General features: G+C 45.5%; 1 protein-coding gene across 2 annotated transcripts in view; it reads right to left on the bottom strand.

Moving 5' to 3' along the window:
• The window catches only part of LOC123514383 (unextended protein-like), a 249,409-nt gene that overhangs the window by 194,542 nt on the left and 31,910 nt on the right, over nt 1-22,957 (bottom strand). For both annotated transcript variants that reach the window (XM_045272269.1, XM_045272270.1), the window contains exons 2-6: nt 22,009-22,846; nt 12,417-12,596; nt 10,782-11,088; nt 9,419-9,519; nt 7,040-7,111 (exon numbers count right to left, since the gene is read on the bottom strand). In XM_045272269.1, coding sequence (XP_045128204.1) covers nt 7,040-7,111; nt 9,419-9,519; nt 10,782-11,088; nt 12,417-12,596; nt 22,009-22,846 — 1,498 coding nt within the window. The remainder of the gene's footprint in view (nt 1-7,039; nt 7,112-9,418; nt 9,520-10,781; nt 11,089-12,416; nt 12,597-22,008; nt 22,847-22,957) is intronic.

Genomic DNA, 22,957 nt, shown 5'->3' with positions numbered 1-22,957 from the left:
TCGAACCCGGCCCTCTCGATTGTGAGTCGAGCGTGCTAACCACTACACTACGCGGTGTAAAGGGGATTAATACTAGTAATACACACACACACACACACACACACACACACACACACACACACACACACACACACACACGGCCCGGTAGCTCAGTGGTTAGAGCGCTGGCTTCACAAGCCAGATGACCGGGATTCGATTCCCCGGCCGGGTGGAGATATTTGGGTGTGTCTCCTTTCACGTGTAGCCCATGTTCACCTAGCAGTGAGTAGGTACGGGATGTAAATCGAGGAGTTGTAACCTTGTTGTCCCGGTGTGTGGTGTGTGCCTGGTCTCAGACCTATCCCAAGATCGGAAATAATAAGCTCTGAGCTCGTTCCGTAGGGTAACGTCTGGCTGTCTCGTCATAGACTGCAGCAGATCAAACAGTGAATTACACACTACCTAGAAGCCGCGCATCGGGATGTCAGATGCCACCATGGAGTTGTGTAGACCTAAGATGTGTATGAATGTTAATATATAAAGGTATGTATAAGTATGATATTAAGTATAATCTTCAGCTGACTCTATAATGTAAGCTGCCATTCCAAATGTACCGAATTATTATTGTGTGTGTGTGTGTGTGTGTGTTTGCTTCACTGTTTGATCTGCTGCAGTCTCTGATGAGACAGCCAGACGTTACCCTACGGAACAAGCTCAGAGCTCATTATTTCCGATCTTCGGATAAGCCTGAGACCAGGCACACAACACACACCGGGACAACAAGGTCACAACTCCTCGATTTACATCCCGTACCTAAGTGAACATGGGCTACACGTGAAAGGAGACACACCCAAATATCTCCACCCGACCGGGGAATCGAACCCCGATTCTCTGGCTTGTGAAGCCAGCGCTCTAACCACTGAGCTACCGGGCGTGTGTGTGTGTGTGTGTGTGTATTTACCTAGTTGTATTTACCTAGTTGTAGTTTTACAGGGCCTGGGCTTTATGCTCGTGTGGCCTCGTTTCCATATCTACACTTATCCAATCTTACACTCGTTGCAGACACTACTTCTTCATTTAAACTGTTCCACGTCTCAATACATCTTTGCGGGAAACTATATTTTTTAACATCTCTCAGACATCTTCCCTTTCTCAGCTTTTTACTATGCGATCTTGTGCTTCGAACGTCATATCCTTCTCTCAGGATCAGTTTTTCATTATCCACTTGGTCCATTCCGTTGATCAATTTATAAACTTGTATCAGGTCTCCTCTCTCCCTTCTTTGTTCCAGGGTTGGTAGATCCATAGCTTTTAGTCTCTCCTCATATGTCATCCCTTCAAATTCTGGAACCATTCTTGTGGCCATTTTTTGTAGTCTCTCCAACTTTCTTATGTGTTTCTTTTTATGAGGGGTCCACACTACTCCTGCATATTCCGTTTCACTGTTTGATCTGCTGCAGTCTCTGACGAGACAGCCAGACATTACCCTACGGAACGAGCTCAGAGCTCATTATTTCCGATCTTCGGATAGGTCTGAGACCAGGCACACACCACACACCGGGACAACAAGGTCACAACTTCTCGATTTACATCCCGTACCTACTCACTGCTAGGTGAACAGGGGCTACACGTGAAAGGAGACACACCCAAATATATCCACCAGGCCGGGGAATCGAACCCCGGTCCTCTGGCTTGTGAAGCCAGCGCTCTAACCACTGAGCTACCGTGTGTGTGTGTGTGTGTCCGTGCGTGTGTATGTGCAAAACTTTTAGCAAAACCACTCTACTAAAATCAATGGAAACAAACATCGCATGAAGCATTCACGAGTTTTGGACAAATCACACGCATATCACAATAATAATTCTCTCTACCATCCCTCTTCACTCCCATTATCCTCATCGCCTAATCATCACTCCTTCCCCTCCGTCCCCACAGCCCAACCATCACTCACCATCATCTCATCACCAGCCAATCCATGCAACCTACCATCATCCTATCACCATCACCAGCCCCACTCACCCTTCCAATCACGCTGCCATCTTCCCCATCATCACCATCATCGCTACTCTACGTACTCCATGACAGGACTGACGCCCTTATTATTAGAAAAAAGGCAACTACGGAGCTAATTACCTTAAAATGTTCACGTATCAACAACAACAACGACGACAACATTTAAAGGAAGTGGATGTGAAGCGCAAAAAAATGGTAATATGTACGAGGAAAACGCAAGGAAGAGGCAAAGTCCAAGAGAAGGAGGAGGAGGAGGAGGAGGAGGAGGAGGAGGAGGAGGAGGAGGAGGAGGAAGAGGAAGAGGAAGAGGAAGAGGAAGAGGAAGAGGAAGAGGAAGAGGAAGAGGAAGACGAGGAGGAAGACGAAGAGGAAGAGGAAGAGGAAGAGGAGGAGGAGGAAGAAGAGAAAGAGGAAATGTGTGGGCTTGTGAGTAAGTTATCTCCTTTAGTTAAGGATGAGAGGACCAGGAAGAGGAGTATGAAGAAGAAGACGAAAGCGAAGACGAAAACGAAGAAGACGAAAACGAAGAAGAAGAAGAAGACGAAGAAGAAGAAGAAGAAGAAGAAGAAGAAGAAGAAGAAGAAGAAGAAGAAGAAGAAGAAGAAGAAGAAGAAGAAGAAGAAGAAGAAGAAGAAGAAGAAGAAGAAGAAGAAGAAGAAGAAGAAGAAGAAGAAGAAGAAGAAGAAGAAGAAGAAGAAGAAGAAGAAGAAGAAGAAGAAGAAGAAGAAGAAGAAGAAGAAGAAGAAGAAGAAGAAGAAGAAGAAGAAGAAGAAGAAGAAGAAGAAGAAGAAGAAGAAGAAGAAGAAGAAGAAGAAGAAGAAGAAGAAGAAGAAGAAGAAGAAGAAATGAAAAAAAAGAAAAAAAAGACGAACAACAACAACAACAACAACAACAACAACAAGGTGATATTAATGATGATGATAATGCTGGTGGTGAAGATTAAGAGGAACAAGAAAAAGACAAACTGAAACAACATCAATGAGAAATAAAAAATAATAATAAAGAAACAGGAGACAAGCAAGGGGAGGAGACGAGGCGGCGAGAGAGTGTGACGGGCGCGAAGAAAGAAGAAGAAAGGCAACATCACAGTGACACAGAGAAGCAAAAAGCAGGGCGACAAATCATCATCATAATAATAATTCAAGTCACATGTGCGATCGTGCTGCTTCATTCCGTGGCCCCCCCGTCCCCCGCCTTCCACCCCCCTCCCCCCCACACACACACACACACCTACGAAAGAATCCACTGCTATCAATACGAAACAGAGAGAGAGAGAGAGAGAGAGAGAGAGAGAGAGAGAGAGAGAGAGAGATAAGAACAACACGAACATCCACAAAAAGGACAAATAACAGGAGAGCAATGAATAAAAACAGAGAGAGAGAGAGAGAGAGAGAGAGAGAGAGAGAGAGAGAGAGAGAAAAACACGAGCGGAGGAGAAACAGATAAAAAATGGAAAGAGAAAAGTACAAAGAGAGAGAGAGAGAGAGAGAGAGAGAGAGAGAGAGAGAGAGATTAAAACATTTAAAACACAGAGCAAAATATCTCTCTCTCTCTCTCTCTCTCTCTCTCTCTCTCTCTCTCTCTCTCTACGGCAGCCACGCCACGTATCCTCCCCGTCCCTTCCTCAGCATTCCCTTCTTCTCTTCCCTCCCCACTAGGTATAATAGGCATCGTCACCTCTCTGCATCTTGAACTACTTTCTACCGTCCTCGGCCTCATCCAATGTCCACGGTAACTTACATCGATCTGTTGACTGTTGATCTGCACCTCTACCTACGCCTCTTACTTCTGCCTCCCCTTCTTCCCTCAGTCAGTGGGACATGAGTGAAGCCAAGTGTGAAGAGTAAACATCATTATTATTATTATCATTATTACTATTATTATTATTATTGTTGTTGTTGATGTTGTTCTCTCTCTCTCTCTCTCTCTCTCTCTCTCTCTCTCTCTCTCTCTCTCTCTCTCTCTCTCTCTCTCTTACCTGTGATCTTACAAGTGCTTCTTGTAATGATAATTATATTTTGTTCTACTGGTAATGGCTGTAATAGTAGTAGTAGTAGTAGTAGTAGTAGTAGTAGTAGTAGTAGTAGTAGTAGTAGTAGTAGTAGTAGTAGTAGTAGTAGTAGTAGTAGTAGTAACAGAAGCAGAATTTCTCAACACAGCGATGGTCTGCTCCACCCTACAATACCGATAATTTCCTCCACTCTCCCCTCCTGCCTAGATTTAAGCCCAGTGGACGGCCCCCCCGCTCCGCCTCGCCTCACTTACCAGGCCCTGTGTGGGTCAAGGCCGGCCAGAACCTTAGGACACATAATAGGAAAATAAATACAAGCTGTAGTGATAAGCCTGGTGATGACTTTCACTGCCATGATACATAGTCGCTGTGACTTGCATGCTATTCTTCCGAACAACAAACCTTTCTATTTGTATAGTTTTAATAAGCCTCACCGTGGTAAACAAAACAAAACATCAGGGAATCACTCATTCATTATTAAGTACTAGTGGTTAGTTCAAAAATCAAAATCAAGTTTCTTTTTTATGGCCTATAGCGCCTGTAGGTCTACTTGAAGAGTATGGGAAGCGCTGTTTACCTTCCACCCATTAGTGGCGCAGGCAATTTTATTTATAGTGGTACCCATATTAGGGTCCATATCACCACCCAAGCGCATCTTTGGTGTAAGGCAATTACATCTCCACTAGAATCTGGATATCATGGTGACATGTAGGTAATTCTAAACCACTCGACAAATGACAAAGTTTCAAGGCGGTACGCGGTGGAATTCGAACGTACGCATGGACGTCTGCCCGATCCCAGGCTCACCGCCTTATCCACTACGCCAACCGCCTCCCTATAGTCAACTTCCGCGTCAAAACATCAAAATGACACACTACGGAGTTCAGAGAATGAAGAATCTCTTCCTTACAACTCCTTTCTTCTCTTCGTTTACAGGTTGCATAAGCACCTCATGCGGCCATCTCAGTGCGTCATCACGTTCACTGCCAGGAGACGGTGGTCACCGCCTCAAGGACACATCAAGTAACCGGGCAATCGCTTTGTCAAACGCCTTAATTAAACTTTAAAAAGTTCCGAGTTTGACTGTACACGAGCCACAGTGACGAATCACGATGTTCTTCTCTTCTTACAAGACGAGCCACACGAAGGACACTTAACCCCCCTTCCCACTTCCCACCCGACGAAACACAGAGAGGATCTTGACACAACATCGTGTGTGACGTGACCCACCAGCCAACCAACAGGACCACCATCAAGATTTCTTTCGCCAGTACTCGGAGCGGGAAGACCTGCTGCGTCATACTTAAAGATGCCCTCATCTTCCCGAGTTTGGCCGGTAGCCACCGGTTTGCCTCAAGCGACACCAAGGAGATAGCAAGTGAGCGGACGGTCCTAGACAGCTCCATGCCCCGTGCCTCCAGCACGAAGACACACCTACCTCACTGCCGCATACTCCTCCTTTTCACCTATAGGTGTCTCACATTCCTACATGCAGCAATCACTTACTCGTCCACGCTTGCCAGCAAGGCAGCCAGCGTTAACACCAACCCTCAGTGGGTCAACGCCCAAGGTCACGCACCGCTCCTCCGAAATCCCTCGCCCCTCCCTGTATCCCTCTACCATCTCTGGCTTATTGATCATTCTGAGACACTACCACCCACCCACCCACTCACCCATCCACCCACGCCCTCACTATACAGAAGCAAATCCGTGTGTGTTTCACTGTTTGATCTGCTGCAGTCTCTGACGAGACAGCCAGACGTTACCCTACGGAACGAGCTCAGAGCTCATTATTTCCGATCTTCGGATAGGCCTGAGACCAGGCACACACCACACACCGGGACAACAAGGTCACAACTCCTCGACTTACATCCCGTACCTACTCACTGCTAGGTGAACAGGGGCTACACGTAAAAGGAGACACATAAATATCTCCACCAGGCCGGAGAATCGAACCCCGGTCCTCTGGCTTGTGAAGCCAGCGCTCTAACCACTGAGCTACCGGGTGTGTGTGTGTGTGTGTGTGTGTGTGTGTGTGTGTGTGTGTGTGTGTGTGTGTGTGTGTGTGTGTGTGTGTGTGTGTGTGTAGCTACATGCTGTTTACGTGGGCGTGAATGTGTACATATATGTATATGTGTGCAACATAATGACATGGAGGAAAAGGGCAAAGTTTGAGAGTGGGGTGGGAGGAAGCGCATGTATAACACTAGCATCTGGAGGACACACACACACACACACACACACACACACACACACACACACACACACACACACACACACACAGCGTAATGTAGTAGTTAGCACGCTTGGCTCACAACCGAGAAAGCCTGGGTTCGAGTCCCGGGAAGCGGTGAGGCAAATGTGCAAGCCTCTTCAATGTGTAGCCTCTGTTCACCTATAGCAGCAAGTAGGTACGGGATGTAACTCGAGGGGTTGTGGCCTCGCTTTCCAGGTATGTGAATTGTGTTGTGGCCTCAGTTCTATCCGAAGATTGGTCTATGAGCTCTGAGCTCGCTCCGTAATGGGGAAGGCTGGCTGGGTGACCAGCAGACCACCGTGGTGAATTACACACACACACACACACACACACACACACACACACACACACACACACACACACACACACACACACACACACATATTGGATAAAATTAAAAAAAAAAATATATATATATATATATATATATATATATATATATATATATATATATATATATATATATATATATATATATATATATATATATATATATATATATATATATACGAGAGAAAAGAATCAAGTGAAATACAGAGAGAGAGAGAGAGAGAGAGAGAGAGAGAGAGAGAGAGAGAGAGAGAGAGAGAGAGAGAGAGAGAGAGAGAGAGAGAGAGAGAGAGAGAGAGAGAGAGAGAGAGAGAGAGATTGACTGACATAATGATTTATTGCGCCTCAACAATGGGATCGCATGACGTATGTGGAAGGCGACGAACACGATCAAAGTGGCATCAAAAGCGACCAATACAAACGCTGATGGGATTCACAGGAACACTTACCTTGATCAGTTCCTTGAGGCGCTCCCGATCATAAGTGTTGCCAATCTCCTCACCCAGCACCCAGTCCAAGATCTGCACGTCGAAGAAAGAAGGAAAGCAAAGAGAGGAGTTAGCAAAGAAATTCATTCACAACGCAACTTTTCCTATTAAGACAAAAGGAAGAATTAGTATAGAAATTCACATCACAAGTAACACTTCCTATCCTTTCCTATTCACTCTAGGACAAAAGAAGAGTTAGAAGAGAAATTCACTTAATTACTAATACTCCCTATGATTCACTATTCACTCTATGACAAAAAAAGTAGAAACAGACCAAAAATTTACTTCCTATTCACTCTGATCCCATGATCTCCACCACGCAATCTACTTCACAACACTGCACACACCGCCACGCCACGCCAATCGTGATCATATGTGTACTACAACACGAGTTTCACAGGTGTACACATTGCTTAGTCTGTTCAGTTCTCAACACTCTCACTATATATATCCTAAACTGCCACAAAAATTCTTTCCATTTCTCCATTACAATTTATACTTCTTATACAGGGTGTAACACTAGCTTTTACGGAGGCTGTCAAAGGTGAAACCACAAGTTGCTCTAAATGGAGAACGTTCTATGCACATATGCATTTCGGGGCATTGTTTATCCGTGGTATGAAATTCAAGTTAGACCTGGCGGCAGATACAATGGCAGGGCAAGACGGCTAACCACAGCAGATACACCACTTCCACACACGCCACATTCCTTCACGTTATGTGACATAGTCTGAGCGTATTTATTATCATTGACTTGGAAGGACATTGAGTGATGTGGCTAACAATCACGTGATTTGCTGCTAGCCCTGTTCCTTCGCCATTCCCTGCTCGGGCAGGCAAGATGCCGAGCAGCCTATTATTTAACTTGTACATATTATAATTATCATTATGTAATGTTTATCGATAATCGTTATCAATGCGTTAATGTCACTCGTCTCGTCATAGGAATACTGTAAAGCTCCAAAACTTGTAAAAATCATGACTGAATTATTCACAATATCAGGTCCACCATGGACACCGGCCTGGCCGTACCGTTGTGTTTGTCGCCAGATCATGTTTGAACTTCATGCCACGGCCAAATAACGCCTTGAAATGCATATGTGCATAAAAATTTTCCACTTAGAATGACCTGTGCTTTCACCTCTGGCAGTATCCGCAGGAACTCGCACTACACCCTGTACAAGGTCCCACTCACAGCCTGTGTATTCAAAAACCATCTCCATAACAACATGCTCTCAAAAAAGTAATGATAATAATTTCATGAACGAATACGTAAAACGTTCTATTTCCAGTCTGTACATTCCATTAATTTGTTCTCAATAGCCTCACTGACCTAAAAAGTCTCCTTCAACACTTGCACCATCACTAGAATCCTCCCACTACAACCTGCACATCACCCCGCAAAAAAAAAAAAAAATTCACGGCCTATGCTACAGGCCTTCATCACGGGCTGCGCCGATATTTTACTCTCTCACAAGCTTCGCAACTCATTAACCTACATGGCTAGTGCTACAATCCTGCACCATCATAACCTGCGCCAACCTGCAACAAACTCAATAGCTTGTCTATCACCTATTTGTTTTCTTCCATTTTAATTTTTCGCTATAATAGTCCTTTTTTCCTAGCAGTGAGGGCACACTGGAATATTTGAATGGATACAGAATAAAAAAAAATAAAAAAGATTGGGCAGTAGAAAGTTAACTTTGTCTTTCCTAAGCTACTACAGAATTATCTAAGACACTTTTTAGTACGTGTCTAAAAAAAAAAAAAAAAAAAAAAAAAAAAATATATATATATATATATATATATATATATATATATATATATATATAGTAGTTGGATATGGGAAAATATTTATCTAACTGTGAAAGGGTTAAGACACTGGGTCTGTTCACACACACACACACACACACACACACACACACACACCATGGTAGTCTCCTTCGCACTCTGCTTTCCTTCATCCTGCCTCACACTATCCATTATTTCCTCACCACAAAGCTACTCTTCACAAATTGTCATTTACACTTCGTGTCCTCCTCCATCCTGCCACAGCCACCCCCTTCGGCAATGCACTCTATCCCCCGTCTATCACCTCACCCATCCTTTGTTACATCACTGCCTAACATAATAATTCAAAATCTTTTTGTTTTTTTCTGACATAAAAGTATCTAATTACATTACGCAAACTTATATAATAGCATAAAAATGGGCATTACCGTGGATTTACGCTCTCTCTCTCTCTCTCTCTCTCTCTCTCTCTCTCTCTCTCTCTCTCTCTCTCTCTCTCTCTCTCTCTCTCTCTCTCTCTCTCTCTCTCTCTCTCTCATAAACACTCACCCTTGAGATCGGATACGCCACGGGGCCAGTGATGATCATGAACACCCTCACCAGCCAGACGGTCCGCGCTCCGATGGCCAGGCCGTGCCGCGAACAGATAGCTAAGGAGACAAACGAAAACGCCTCAGTGAAACTCCCAGGCACTCACCCCTACCCTGCCCTTCCTCTCACCCTGCAGGAGGCGAAGAGGGTAGTGGGGAGACATGACGGGACTATGTGAGATAAAGAGCAGAGCGAAGATGACACTAATTACACGCTGGAGGCTGGGGCTGGTGTGGTTGAGGGAAGGAGTGGTGGAAGGGATACCCGCTAGGAAAAACGAGTGGAATGTATGAGGGAGAGAGGAAAGGAGGGAGGAGGAAGGAAAGCCGTGCTTGGTGTGGAGTGTTCAGGGTGACGAGGAGAAAAAGCAGCTAAATTATGGAAGCATTCTCACCAGGCACGATAGCATTCAGGCTGCTGCAGGCCAAGGTCATCGCCTTGTCCGTGTGTGTGTGTGTGTGTGTGTGTTTCACTGTTTAATCTGCTGTAGTCTCTGATGAGACAGCCAGTCGTTACCCTACGGAATGAGCTCAGAGCTCATTATTTCCGATCTTCGGATAGGCCTGAGACCAGGCACACACCACACACCGGGACAACAAGGTCACAACTCCTCGATTTACATCCCGTACCTACTCACTGCTAGGTGAACAGGGGTTACACGTGAAAGGAGACACACCCAAATATCTCCACCCGGCGGGGGAATCGAACCCCGGTCCTCTGGCTTGTGAAGCCAGTGCTCTAACCACTGAGCTACCGGGTGTGTGTGTGTGTGTGTGTGTGTGTAATTCACTGTTTGATCTGCTGCAGTCTCTGACGAGACAGCCAGACGTTACCCTACGGAACGAGCTCAGAGCTCATTATTTCCGATCTTGGGATAGGTCTGAGACCAGGCACACACCACACACCGGGACAACAAGGTCACAACTCCTCGATTTACATCCCGTACCTACTCACTGCTAGGTGAACAGGGGCTACACGTGAAAGGAGACACACCCAAATATCTCCACTCGGCCGGGGAATCGAACCCCGGTCATCTGGCTTGTGAAGCCAGCGCTCTAACCAATGAGCTACCGGACCGTGTGTGTGTGTGTGTGTGTGTGTGTGTGTGTGTGTGTGTGTGTGTGTGTGTGTGTGTGTGTGTGTGTGTGTGTGTGAGGGAGGGAGGGAGGGAGGGAAAGGATGAGGTGGCAAATGTGATGAGAAGCAAGGAACAGCACCAGTGGGTGCGGTGCATGGAGTGGAGTAGGAGGGAAAGGTCACTGTTAGTGTTAGGAAGGTGTGCGGGGTTGGATGGAAAGGTGAGGAGGAGGGACATACTCACCCTGCGGAATTATCTCGCCGAAAATTACGATGCCGATTGTGGAACCGATGACGGCAATAAGCCCCGTAGACAGCTCGTCCAGCAAGATGGTGAGTGAGGAGTTGACCAGCACGTTCCCCAGCAGGAGGGTGCACAGCAGAAAGTTCCCGTGCCTCCTCACAGGCTCGATAGCGCGGGCGTAGCGGCGCTCCTCCGTCGAGCCCGTGTTGGAGACGATCTTTAGCTCCGTCATATCGAGCGCCATCAGGCCCAGGTTGAGTCCCGAGAAGAGTCCAGACAGCACCAGCAGCAACCCGATGAAGCAGCCCTGCAGCACACAGCATCACCTCACTCACCCTCCGCCCTCCACACAACACAATGTACGACATGCTACATTAACGTTACCTACACTATAGCAGTATAATATACTACATTACTCAGTGAGCCTCACTGCAAACCTTACCCGATTCATGCTGGAATCAGGGACAATCTGGTGAGATACAGCAACATCTACCTCAACATGACATATAAGCAGAGAGTATCACGTTCATACTGCCATACCACAACATCCCCTAAGCCTTGCAAAGGACGTCTGACCTGAATGCGTACGTACTATACAAACGTTTTTCTGTAACACTTCAGCTACGAGTAAAAGAAACCCTCGTTCAACACCGTTTGTTCTCCAATAATAAATAATAAAGAGGTAGATCACGCCAAGTACCGCAATACTCCATCTTGTGGAATTCGTGTCATTAACACCAACTTCTACAACTGTACTACTGCTTGCCTTAGAAAAATTCCCTCATTCCGAGAAAAATGTCTGTAATTTAGACTCTCATCCTGTGATTTATGATTGGTAGTAACTCTCACTAACAGTCTATCTTCATCTTCCCAATGAAGAACTTTCAGTCAAAACACATCTGCCAATTCTTCTCTCTTCAAGACAAACATCATTATTCGCTTGACCTTCAATATAAAACCTAGTCTCTGACGAGACAAGATATTCCCTTACCTTCTCCTACCTTAATTATGCCGTCATGCAGTGCCTCATCAGCCAGCCTCAAGACGTTTCTATACTTTCTTTCTCCCTGACCCTTACAAGCCTTATGAAGTTGATGTTTCCTTCGCCACTCTGTTTGATCCGACTTTCCCGCCTCTATCAATATCCATCTTTCCTACTTAGTGGGAGTCTATATTCAACGTGATCAAAAGAAATGCGACGCCTCTTCCCTCCTATCTACCGTCCCTTGATACAGGAGCAATAAGGGATTCTGCATCACTTTTCATGCCATAACCGTCTCCCTCACCATAGGGACCTCACAATGGGCTGTCCACTGGTGATATTTCTACGTAAGACTGGCTGTGGTTATCCTGCCTTGGGAGTTTATATAGAATCTGCTTTTTAACTTGATTATTTTCGTTAGACTAAAAGAAATTTTGAGCAAAATCTTGAATTATTTTTTTAAATTTCCCCTAAAGATTTTATCCTTGCGTCCTTTTAAATTTATCTTTATTTATTTATTTATTCATTTATTTATTTATTTACTTATCTATCTATTTATTCATTTATTTATTTATCTATTTATTTATTTATTTACAGAGAGAGAGAGAGAGAGAGAGAGAGAGAGAGAGAGAGAGAGAGAGAATGGCACTCACCTGGAGCCACAGGGGCAGGAGGAGGTTGTAGGAGGCCATGGTGAGCCAGGGGTCGTTGCCCTGGTGGTAGGCCTGGTCCTGGTCCGAGGCGCGCACGCACAGGTACCATCGCTTCTGGTCTGTGCTCATGGAAGGCAACTTGACGACCACAGTGGCCCAACCGTCGCCCGCCTCCTTCACCTGCGTCCAAAAGAGAGACCACCAATGCATCAGAAATTATAGCAAGCAAAGGTCATCATTTGCAAACATTTCAGTGTCTCTTCTCAACTACTTAAATAAGCTCTAGAGGAAGTTATTACAACTTTCAAGTGTTTTCACGATTGTAGTGAGAGTTTGACAAAGCCTCTACATCACTGAAGGGAGAGGCATTATAAGAACGTGTTGAACCACCTATGGTCTTTTAAAACAGTCTTCGTGAAGCTTCAAGTGTTTCGCTACGCGAGGCACACAGGAACTTAAGACTCAAATCTTCAGTTCTCTCAATGTAAATATCTCACTAGTAAAGAATTCTACCCATTATTGTCCCAACATGAAAATTTCACCTATAATAATATCCCATTACGAATTCCCACACACAAACTAACATAACCTCAACTGAGCTGACACATCATTGCGGAAAAGAAAAATAACTTAAAGGGGGCAAATCCCATGAGCGTTTTTTTTTTTTTTTTTTTATTTATACCATGTGGGCTTTTCATGGGAATTTATGGGCTAAAGAGGATACTTTTTGGGGCACCTCCTATCTCAAAGCCCACCCGCTAGGAAACCGTTGCCCCAAGTTAGGAAGCCATACCTACACTCGGACCGTGGAAAGGATTCGAACCCGTGCGCTTGGAGACCCCTCGGATCCCAAAACAAGCATGGTTTCACTGTACCACGGCGGCCCGCTTTGATTGTGCCGGAAATTTTACTAGAAACGTATGCTTTTCCCTAGCTTCCCCCCTCCCACCCCATCTCTCTCTCTCTCTCTCTCTCTCTCTCTCTCTCTCTCTCTCTCTCTCTCTCTCTCTCTCGTACTCTATGCCCCATCTCCTTTCACAGTCACAACAAAAATATGCCTCAGTAGTACACACACGTCATCCTGCAAGCTCAGACCACGTACGTTGCTGGGAGCAAGAGGACACACGTAATCCACATCACTATACGTACTGTATGTGTGTTTCACTATTTGATCTGCTGCAGTCTCTGACGAGACAGCCAGACGTTACCCTACGGAACGAGCTCAGAGCTCATTATTTCCGATCTTCGGATAGGCCTGAGACCAGGCACACACCACACACCTGGGCAACAAGGTCACAACTCCTCGATTTACATCCCGTACCTACTCACTGCTAGGTGAACAGGGGCTACACGTGAAAGGAGACACACCCAAATATCTCCACCCGGCCGGGGAATCGGACCCCGGTCCTCTGGCTTGTGAAGCCAGCGCTCTAACCACTGAGCTACCGGGTGTGTGTGTGTGTGTGTGTAATTCACCTCGGTCGGCTGCTGGTCACCCAGCCAGTCTTCCCCATTACGGAACGAGCTCAGAGCACATAGACCGATCTTCGGGTAGGACTGAGACCACATCATACACAACACACACCAGGAAAGCGAGACCACAACCCCTCGAGTTACATCCCGTACCTCTTTACTGCTAGGTGAACAGGGGCCACACATTAAGAGGCTTGCCCATTTGCCTCGCCGCTTCCCGGGACTCGAACCCGGCCCTCTCGATTGTGAGTCGAGCGTGCTAACCACTACACTACGCGGTGTGTGTGTAATTCACCATGGTTGTCTGCTGGTTACCCAGCCAATCTTCTCCATTACGGAGTGAGCTCAGAGCTCATAGACCGATCTTCGGGTAGGACTGAGACCACAACACACCACACACAGGGAAAGCGAGGCCACAACCCCTCGAGTTACATCCCGTACCTATTTACTGCTAGGTGAACAGGGGCTACACATTAAGAGGCTTGCCGATTTGCCTCGCCGCGCCAGGATTCGAACCCGGCCCTCTCGATTGTGAGTCGAGCGTGCTAACCACTACACTACGTGTGTGTGTGTGTGTGTGTGTGTGTGTGTGTGTGTGTGTGTGTGTGTGTGTGTGTGTGTGTGTGTGTGAATGTAGGTCTATAGGTAATCTCCTTAATTTGTTTGATTCTAGCTACATGACTCCTCCGCACACCCTCCCTCACACACAAGCCCCTATTGGTTAGGTCCTCGCAAACACATAGCGACTTTTTATTTTCGGTCAAAGCACAAACCGCGCTCTGCCAATCCCTCCCCTAGTCTATCAGAACAAACATGTTCTCTGCCGCCACGGTCGACTCAAAATCTTACACTCCGTGACCGACAGCATTACCATGCAGTCGTCTGCCTCACACACTGTAGGCAATGCTTCCTTAACCAAAGCCATGCAACCACACGCAGGCATACACACATACACACACACACACACACACACACACACACACACACACACACACACACACACACACATAAATATATAGATATTCTTTTAGTCAGAGGAAGTAGAATGTACCAACAGTATCCATGAATATAATGAGGAAATTAACGAACTAGTGATTAAAAATGTAACTTTCATTAATCTCCAATGTGTGTACAGTATACAAGGCAGCTGTTCCTAACGCAGCAGAACGCAAGGAACTGTTCCTTATCCCGGGAAAGGAGCACAGTTCAATAAACTTGGTGACCTGGATGTTCAGCGCCGTGGACTACATGGCGCACGGCTCCTCACAAGACGGCACTTCGAGACAAGGAAAACAACTGGCATTTCAGCCTGACCAACAGTGCACATGCTCTTCTGTACAACGTGTTCGCAAAGGCCAATTCTGGGGCCGTGGTCAGCAGCGAATACCTGCTTGACTGATTGATCGATTGATGGACTGAAGGTATCACGGCAACAAGGTCACGAACCTCCCCATATCAAAAATCTTAGATAAGTAATATTGTTAAAAAATATGGTACTGCATAGGATGAATGAAATAAATACAACTATCATAGTAAATATAAATATGTTCTCAGGAAGTAAAGTCTGCATCATGACTCAGGCAACCTGCTCGCCAGTACTGTGTCAGAAGCCGTGTAGGCATGCCTGCGGTGCGCCATAACAATGCTGTCAGTATTAGTATCTAATACGATAGACGTTAAAAGCGTATGATGATATTCAGAAAAAACGAGACGATAGAAAACCACTGTCCGGCACGACACAAGGTACTGTGCTTATTGAGCTATAACTATCGCACGTAATGACTTAAAATTAATTCTAAACGAAATGTGTAACACCTAGAAGAACTTTACCTCGAAGATTCGTCCCCATTCTCTAACTCGGACCGTGTTGATTAGCGACGAGAACACGGCTTGTACGGTATCATATATGACGATTCTGTTGACCAAAATCAAACTTCAGCCAGTAAAACATTTAACCTGCTGGTTCATCCTTTTTAGTTCCAATGGTGTTTCGAAATTATACTATAAATTTACAACAGAACAGTCATGGCAACAACGGAGTTTCAGGAATGTTGGTACAGAGTTCGAAACGCGAGAAACAAGAAAAGGGAAAGATTTAGAATCTAAAATTGTATTTTTTTCTTTCTTTTTCTTTTTTTATTCTTTAGCTAACAGAAATACAATTGACGACTTTTCTCATTTCTTATTTTTGTCGTCCTTCATAACCCTTTTCCACACTCGTAATCACGTAGTGGTACAAAACAACTCTTTTCTAGTGATAGTGTCTCGAAAATGTCAGAGATAACGAGAGCCTGATGAGAATTAAAACGTAAAGATGGCAAGACATAATAAGCAGTAAAACTTGGCAACAAATCGAATGATCACTTCAAGGCCAAAGCACCAAGTGTAACCAGTGCTGCTCACAGTAAAGCAGTGGTTCCCAAACTTTTTCAGCTTGTTACTCAATTCAACACACCTCACTAAGCATATTATCCCTTTCATAAAATGTTGTTGGCATTGATATATATGGTTAAATTAAAACACTAGAAATATTTTTCTATTTATTGCATTTGAACATTGTGCATCTCTGATAATTACTGACAAAGAAGTCAAGAATTAATAGATATTTATAATAAATAATAATTATTTATAATAAATAACTATTTGTAATAGGTTTACTTTACAACTTTGCATACTAAGACAAAGTTAACAATAATCCTAATGCCAGGTACTGCAATGTTTTCTTGATTTTCACATTTCTTAACTTTTTTTGTCACCTCTCCAGTATCCCCTAAAAATTACCCCCAAGGGATGATTTACCCCTAGTTTGGGAACCATTGTGGTAAAGTGACTCAAGAGGTTTGTTTACAACTTTACACCAACTCTCCTGTACAGCTACAACGTACCACGCTGGCACCATCACAACCCAGGAAGAGGCGATGGCATGCGGCCGAGAACAACCGTCACCGCCACCATACAGACAACAGCAGGCATTGAGAACCATGCTTTTACTTAGTTGCATCTTAACCACATCTTGTCAAGTTTAAAATCCTCCATTTTTACAAGCAGTCTTCATATCATCTTGAAGTCTCTGATCTGTGAATACAGTTGACACACAAGCTTCCGGTAATGCATTCCACTGATTTACTGCTATATTTCATAAACTCTACTTTTGCATGTCCTTATCTTCGGTGTGTGTGTGTGTGTGTGTGTGTGTGTGTGTGTGTGTGTGTGTGTGTGTGTGTGTGTGTGTGTGTGTGTGTGTGTGTGTGTGTGTGTATTTACCTAGTTGTAGTTTTACAGGGTCTGGGCTTTATGCTCGTGTGGCCCTGTCTCCATATCTACACTTATCCAATCTTACTTTAAAAGTATGCACACTCGTTGCAGACACTACTTCTTCATTTAAACTGTTCCACGTGTGTGTGTGTGTGTGTGTGTGTGTGTGTGTGTGTGTGTGTGTGTGTGTGTGTGTGTGTGTGTGTGTGTGTGTGTGTGTGCTAAACAGTAAAGTTCCCAGAAAACTCCCGTAAGCTAGGGAACGTTTTATTATGGTGTGTGCTTGGATCCGCGGGGCAAAGCAGAGGAGAGGGGAGGAGGAGGAGGAGGAGGAGGAGGAGGAGGAGGAGGAGGAGGAGGAGGAGGAGGAGGGAGGCGCAGGAGAAGGAAGGAGATGAGAAGGACATCACGCTTGTTTCTGAGGAGGAATGTAACTTTACTGTTTAGCACACACACACACACACACGCACACACACACCGAAGATAAGGATATGCAAAAGAAGAGTTTATGAAATATAGCAGTAAATAAGTGGAATGCATCACCGGAAGCTTATGTGTCAACTGCATGCACAGATCAGAGACTTCAAGATGATATGAAGACTTTTTGCTCGTAAAAATGGAAGATTACAAACTTGACAAGATGTGGTTAAGATGCAACTAAGTTCCTGAGCAGCACAAAGCCATTTAAACTCACCACCCTCTGAGTCTCAATACCCCAACAGAGAAGAGAAGAGTAAAAATAAAGGAACAAATATGAATTACCTCCTCAAGATAAAAAGATTGCGGAGATAAGAACTTTCTTGAAGCGGATAAATTACTTAGCCACCTTATGAAAAAAAGTGGATGACAGGATGTGACGCTGCCAAGTTTAACACCGGATGTGGTGGAGATAAAAGATGGAGGAGGAGGAGGAGGAGGAGGAGGAGGAGGAGGAGGAGGAGGAGGAGGTAGTGATGTAGAAGAGGAGTACAACAACAGCAACAACAACAATAGCAACAACATTGTGCTCAGCAATACACGTACATACATACCATCTGCCCCTGTCCTCATGCCTCTTACTCTCTCTGCAGTGGATTGTCACTCGTGGAGGTAAGCTTTTTTTTTTATTATTCTAAGAGGAGAAAACTGACCAAGGACACCAAAAAATGCCCACTTAGCTGGCAATTCCCAATCAATGATGTGTCATTAAAGTGAGTTTCAAAGTAACCTTTGTAAATATTTTCCTATATTTACAATACTGCATAAATTTCTGAGAGCTCTGCGATGTGGGCAGACAGAAAACTATTTGTGTGTTGTGCAGTGACTGGCCAGCGCTCAGCATAGGGACGCGTGGTGCCTCACCAGTGCTGACAGATACCATACTTGTGATCTGACCGCCCTCACAAGGAATGTCCTCTTCCCCATGAATTTATTTATAATCAAGTGATAATAGAAGAAAAGAATAATAGATGGCAAGATACGCTATAGAAATAGAAATAATTAAAAACAATTACATAACACGCTACACAGTTCATATGAATCATCAAGATATGAAGTGTCGAGGCGTGACCGTGCAGGACCCTCCTATACCCATCTGCCTATACCAACCAACATGTAAATACAATATACACACTCATGCTGCTACTTGGGAAAATAACGGTATATCTAATTACTGTATGACATCATTACCAGACACCGCTACAATAACAGCAGCAGCAGCAGCAGCAGCACCACCACCACCACCACCACCACCACAACAACAACAACAACAACAACAACAACAACAACAACAACAGCAACAACAACAACAGAAGAACATAAGAAAACAGGGAAGCTGCAAGACGCCGCCAGGCCTATACGAGGCTTAATCTACCTATTTCCATCTATATTCCCCATCCATGAATTTATCTAACCTTCTTTTAAAGCTCCCTATTGACTCAGACCTGACTACATGACCACTGAGACCGTTCCACTCATCAACCACTCTGTTTGAAAACCAGTCTCTTCCCATTTCTTTCCTAAACCCGAATTTTTCAAGTTTAAACCCATTATTTCTGGTTCTGGCCCCGCTACTGATCCTAAGAACTACATTCATGTCCCCTCTGTTAAAACCCTTATACCACTTAAATACTTCTATCAGATCTCCTCTTAACCAACGTCTCTCTAAGGAATGCAGATTGAGTTTTTTCAGTCTCTCTTCATGGGGAATATCCTTCATTCCCTGTATCTTTTTAGTCATCCTGCTTTGCACTGACTCCAACAGAGCTATGTCCTTCCTGTAATGTGGGGACCAGAATTGTACCGCATAGTCAAGATGTGGCCAGACCAGCACCAAGTATAATTTTAGTATTACTTCAGGACTCCTGCTTTTAACACTTCTAAAAATTAAACCTAATACTCTATTCGCCTTATTTCTGGCCTCGATACATTGCTTCCTTGTACCGAGATCAGAGCTAACTATGACTCCTAAATCTTTCTCATACTTGGAACTTCCTAGTGTCACGTTATCTATCGTGTACCTATTGCTTGGATTATCTCTACCTACGCTCAACACCCTGCACTTGTTAATATTGAACTGCATTAGCCATCTATCTGTTCATTCTTTCATCCTATCCAAGTCAGCCTGCAAAGCCTTGGCATCTGAATCGGACCTAATTAATCTACCTATCTTTGTGTCGTCCGCAAATTTACTGATATCACTGTCAATTCCACTATCCAAGTCGTTGATATATATTAGAAATAATAATGGCCCTAAAACTGAGCCCTGTAGCACCCCACTAACTACTTCCCCCCAACTCGGAATTAGATCCATTAATTACTACTACTACAACAACAATAACAACAACAACAAGTAGATGGTAGTAATAGTAGCAGTAGCAGTAGTAGTAGTAGTAGCAGTGGTGGTGGTAGCAGTGGTGGTGCAGTGGTGGTGGTGGTGGTGGTGGTGGTGGTGGTGGTGGTGGTGGTGGTGGTAGTGGTGGTGGTGGTGGTGGTGGTGCAGTGGTGGTGGTGGTGGTGGTGGTGGTGGTGGTGGTGGTGGTGCAGTGGTGGTGGTGGTGGTGGTGGTGGTGGTGGTGGTGGTGGTGGTGGTGGTGGTGGTGGTGGTGGCAGCAGGTGGTGGTGGTGGTAGTGGTGTAGCAGCAGTAGTGGTGGTGGTGGTGGTGGTAGTGGTGGTAGTGGTGGTAGTAGTGGTAGTGGTAGTAGTGGTAGTAGTGGTAGTGGTAGTAGTAGTAGTAGTAGGTGGTAGTAGTAGTAGTAGTAGTAGTAGTGGTAGTAGTAGTAGTAGTAGTAGTAGTAGTAGTAGTAGTAGTAGTAGTAGTAGTAGTAGTAGTAGTAGTAGTAGTAGTAGTAGTAGTAGTAGTAGTAGGGTGGAATCAAAAGCTCTTCGTTTCATCAACTCCCCTCCTCTGACTAACTGTCTTCAGCCTCTTTCTCACCGCCGGAATGTTGCATCTCTTTCTATCTTTTATCGCTATTTTCATGGTAACTGTTCTACCGATCTTGCTAACTGCATGCCTCCCCTCCTGCGGCCTCGCTGCACATGGCTTTCTTCTTTCTCTCATCCCTATTCTGTCCAACTCTATAACGCAAGAGTTAACCAGTACTCTCAATCATTCATCCCCTTCACTGGTAAACTCTGGCACTCCCTCCCTGCATCTGTATTTCCGAATTCCTACGACTCGTCTTCTTTCAAGAGGGAGGTATCGAGGCATTTGCTCCATAATTTTGGGTGACGTTTTTCCTTTTGTAGAGAGCCAGCACTCAAGTGGGCCTCTTTCTAATCTTTTCTTTCTTTCTTTTTTTGTCCTTGGCTGGCTCTCTTCCCTTCATAAAAAAAAGAGGAGGAGGAGGAGGAGGAGGAGGAGGAGGAGGAGGAGGAGGAGGAGGAGGAGGAGGAGGAGGAGGAGGAGGGGAGGAGGAGGAGTGGAAGTGGAAGTGGAAGTGGAAGTGGAAGTGGAAGTAGAAGTAGAAGTAGGAGTAGAAGCAGGAGTAGGAGTAGAAGCAGGAGTTGGAGTAGAAGCAGGAGTAGGAGTAGAAGCAGGAGTAGGAGTAGGAGTAGAAGTTGGAGTAGGAGTAGGAGTAGGAGTAGCATTAGGAGTAGCAGTAGGAGTAGGAGTAGGAGTAGCTGTAGGAAAAGCACCATCACCGTCACCACCAGCTGTACCAGCGTGGAATGAAGAGGATTAAGAAGGGAGGAGACAGCAAATGGGGAGTGGAGGACATAGATGGAGGAGAGGAAGCTGAACGAATAGAGGAAGGAAGCAGGAAGAGAAGGAAACTGGCAGGAAAGGAGGAGGTACAGGAGGGGAAGAGGGGGAGATGAAGGGAGATTAGGAAGCATTGGGCGGAAGAGAAAAGTCAGAAAAAAAAAAAAAATCAGTGAAGTAAAGAAGATAAGGGAGAAGGTGATGGGGGAATAGGAAAAAAAAGATTGAAGGGAGTAAGGGGATAGCGAGGGGAGAGAGGTGACTGAAGATGAGCAGGGTGAGAGAGGAGAGAGTGTAAAGGGAAAAGAAAGACTGGAAAAGACGAGAAACTGATACAAGGATGAAATAAGGGAGCTGAAGCAATGCAGAAAAAGAAGGCGCAAAGGAGGAGCAAACACTGCAACACAAGAAGATGGAGGAGAGAATTAGAGGAAGAAGGTGAGGCATCAGCAAAGGTAGCGGTGCAGGAAGCGAGGGACGCAGTGCGGGCCATCGGTTCTACTCTGTGCAGGACCAAGAAACAGTCCCGTCCACTGGTCGTGACACTGTGTATTGTATGGGGTCTCTCTTCCTGGTGGTGAAAGTCAGCAACGGCACGTGAAAGACTGAAGAGAAACACTGTAACTCATCTCACCACACCCCACCTAACAGTGAAAGACCAAGGTAAAAACACTGACCTTGAACGCCTTGGAGAGGTGGGCGCCGCACACTTCCCCAGCCTCCGCCGGGTTGGCCGTGAAGAGAATCTCTGTGTCGGTGGTGAGGACCTGGCCGAAGAGACGCAACGTGGCCTCCGTGTTGACCAGCACGCTGCCTGCCAGCTCCTCGTACTCGATGCCCTTCCCGTGCGCCTCCACCCTCAGGCCAGAGATCCTTACCATCTCATCGGCGCTGCCCTCGTAGTCGTTGGCTAGGTCTGGCTCTGAGCTTTCCCTGGCGTGAGGCGCCGCGGGCGAGCGACTGTTAGGCTGGCTCAAGCTGACACTCGATATAGTCTCCTTCATGAGATTCCTCATATCATCGGACAAGTCAGCCATTTCTTTCTCACTATCCACTGAATCCTCACTGCCACTAGTTCTGTCATCACTAACAAGTTCTCCTTCAGGAGTTCTGCCCGCCACGCCAGGAGGAGCGGGCGCGTCAGACAGCATCACGTCTGGCGGCACTCCGGCACCACTAGCATCAACAACTTTCTCTGTTGTTTCGGTCCTGTCCGCTTCACTATCCTTCAATTTTTTTGCTTCATTATTAAAATTCCCATTGTTAGGGTCAGCCAGGGCACCTCCTGGCTCGCCCGCCATCTCCTTTCCGTGCTGAGGCCTGGCGGTGCTGGGGACACGGGTAAGTTTTATTTTCTGGTCATCACCGCCAGACACCGTAGCGATCCCCGGAACGCCACCATCACCCACCACGCGGGACTCCGTCACTGGGGCATCTGTAGCATTGGAGGACTCGGTGTGAGGAGTGGCGAGTGGCTGGCCACCGGCCGAGGAGAGTCGGTCTATACTTCGCAAGCTGTAACAGATAAGAAAACTTACTTCAATTCAGAAGATCGTTGCAATTAGGTGTTTATAATATACATTTTTTTTCCCTTCTAACACTTGAATTCATGCGCTCAAGAGATCC

Source organism: Portunus trituberculatus, chromosome 37 (assembly GCF_017591435.1).
Source record: "Portunus trituberculatus isolate SZX2019 chromosome 37, ASM1759143v1, whole genome shotgun sequence".
Taxonomy (NCBI): Eukaryota; Metazoa; Arthropoda; class Malacostraca; order Decapoda; family Portunidae; genus Portunus; species Portunus trituberculatus.
This window is presented reverse-complemented; position numbering and strand designations above follow the sequence as displayed.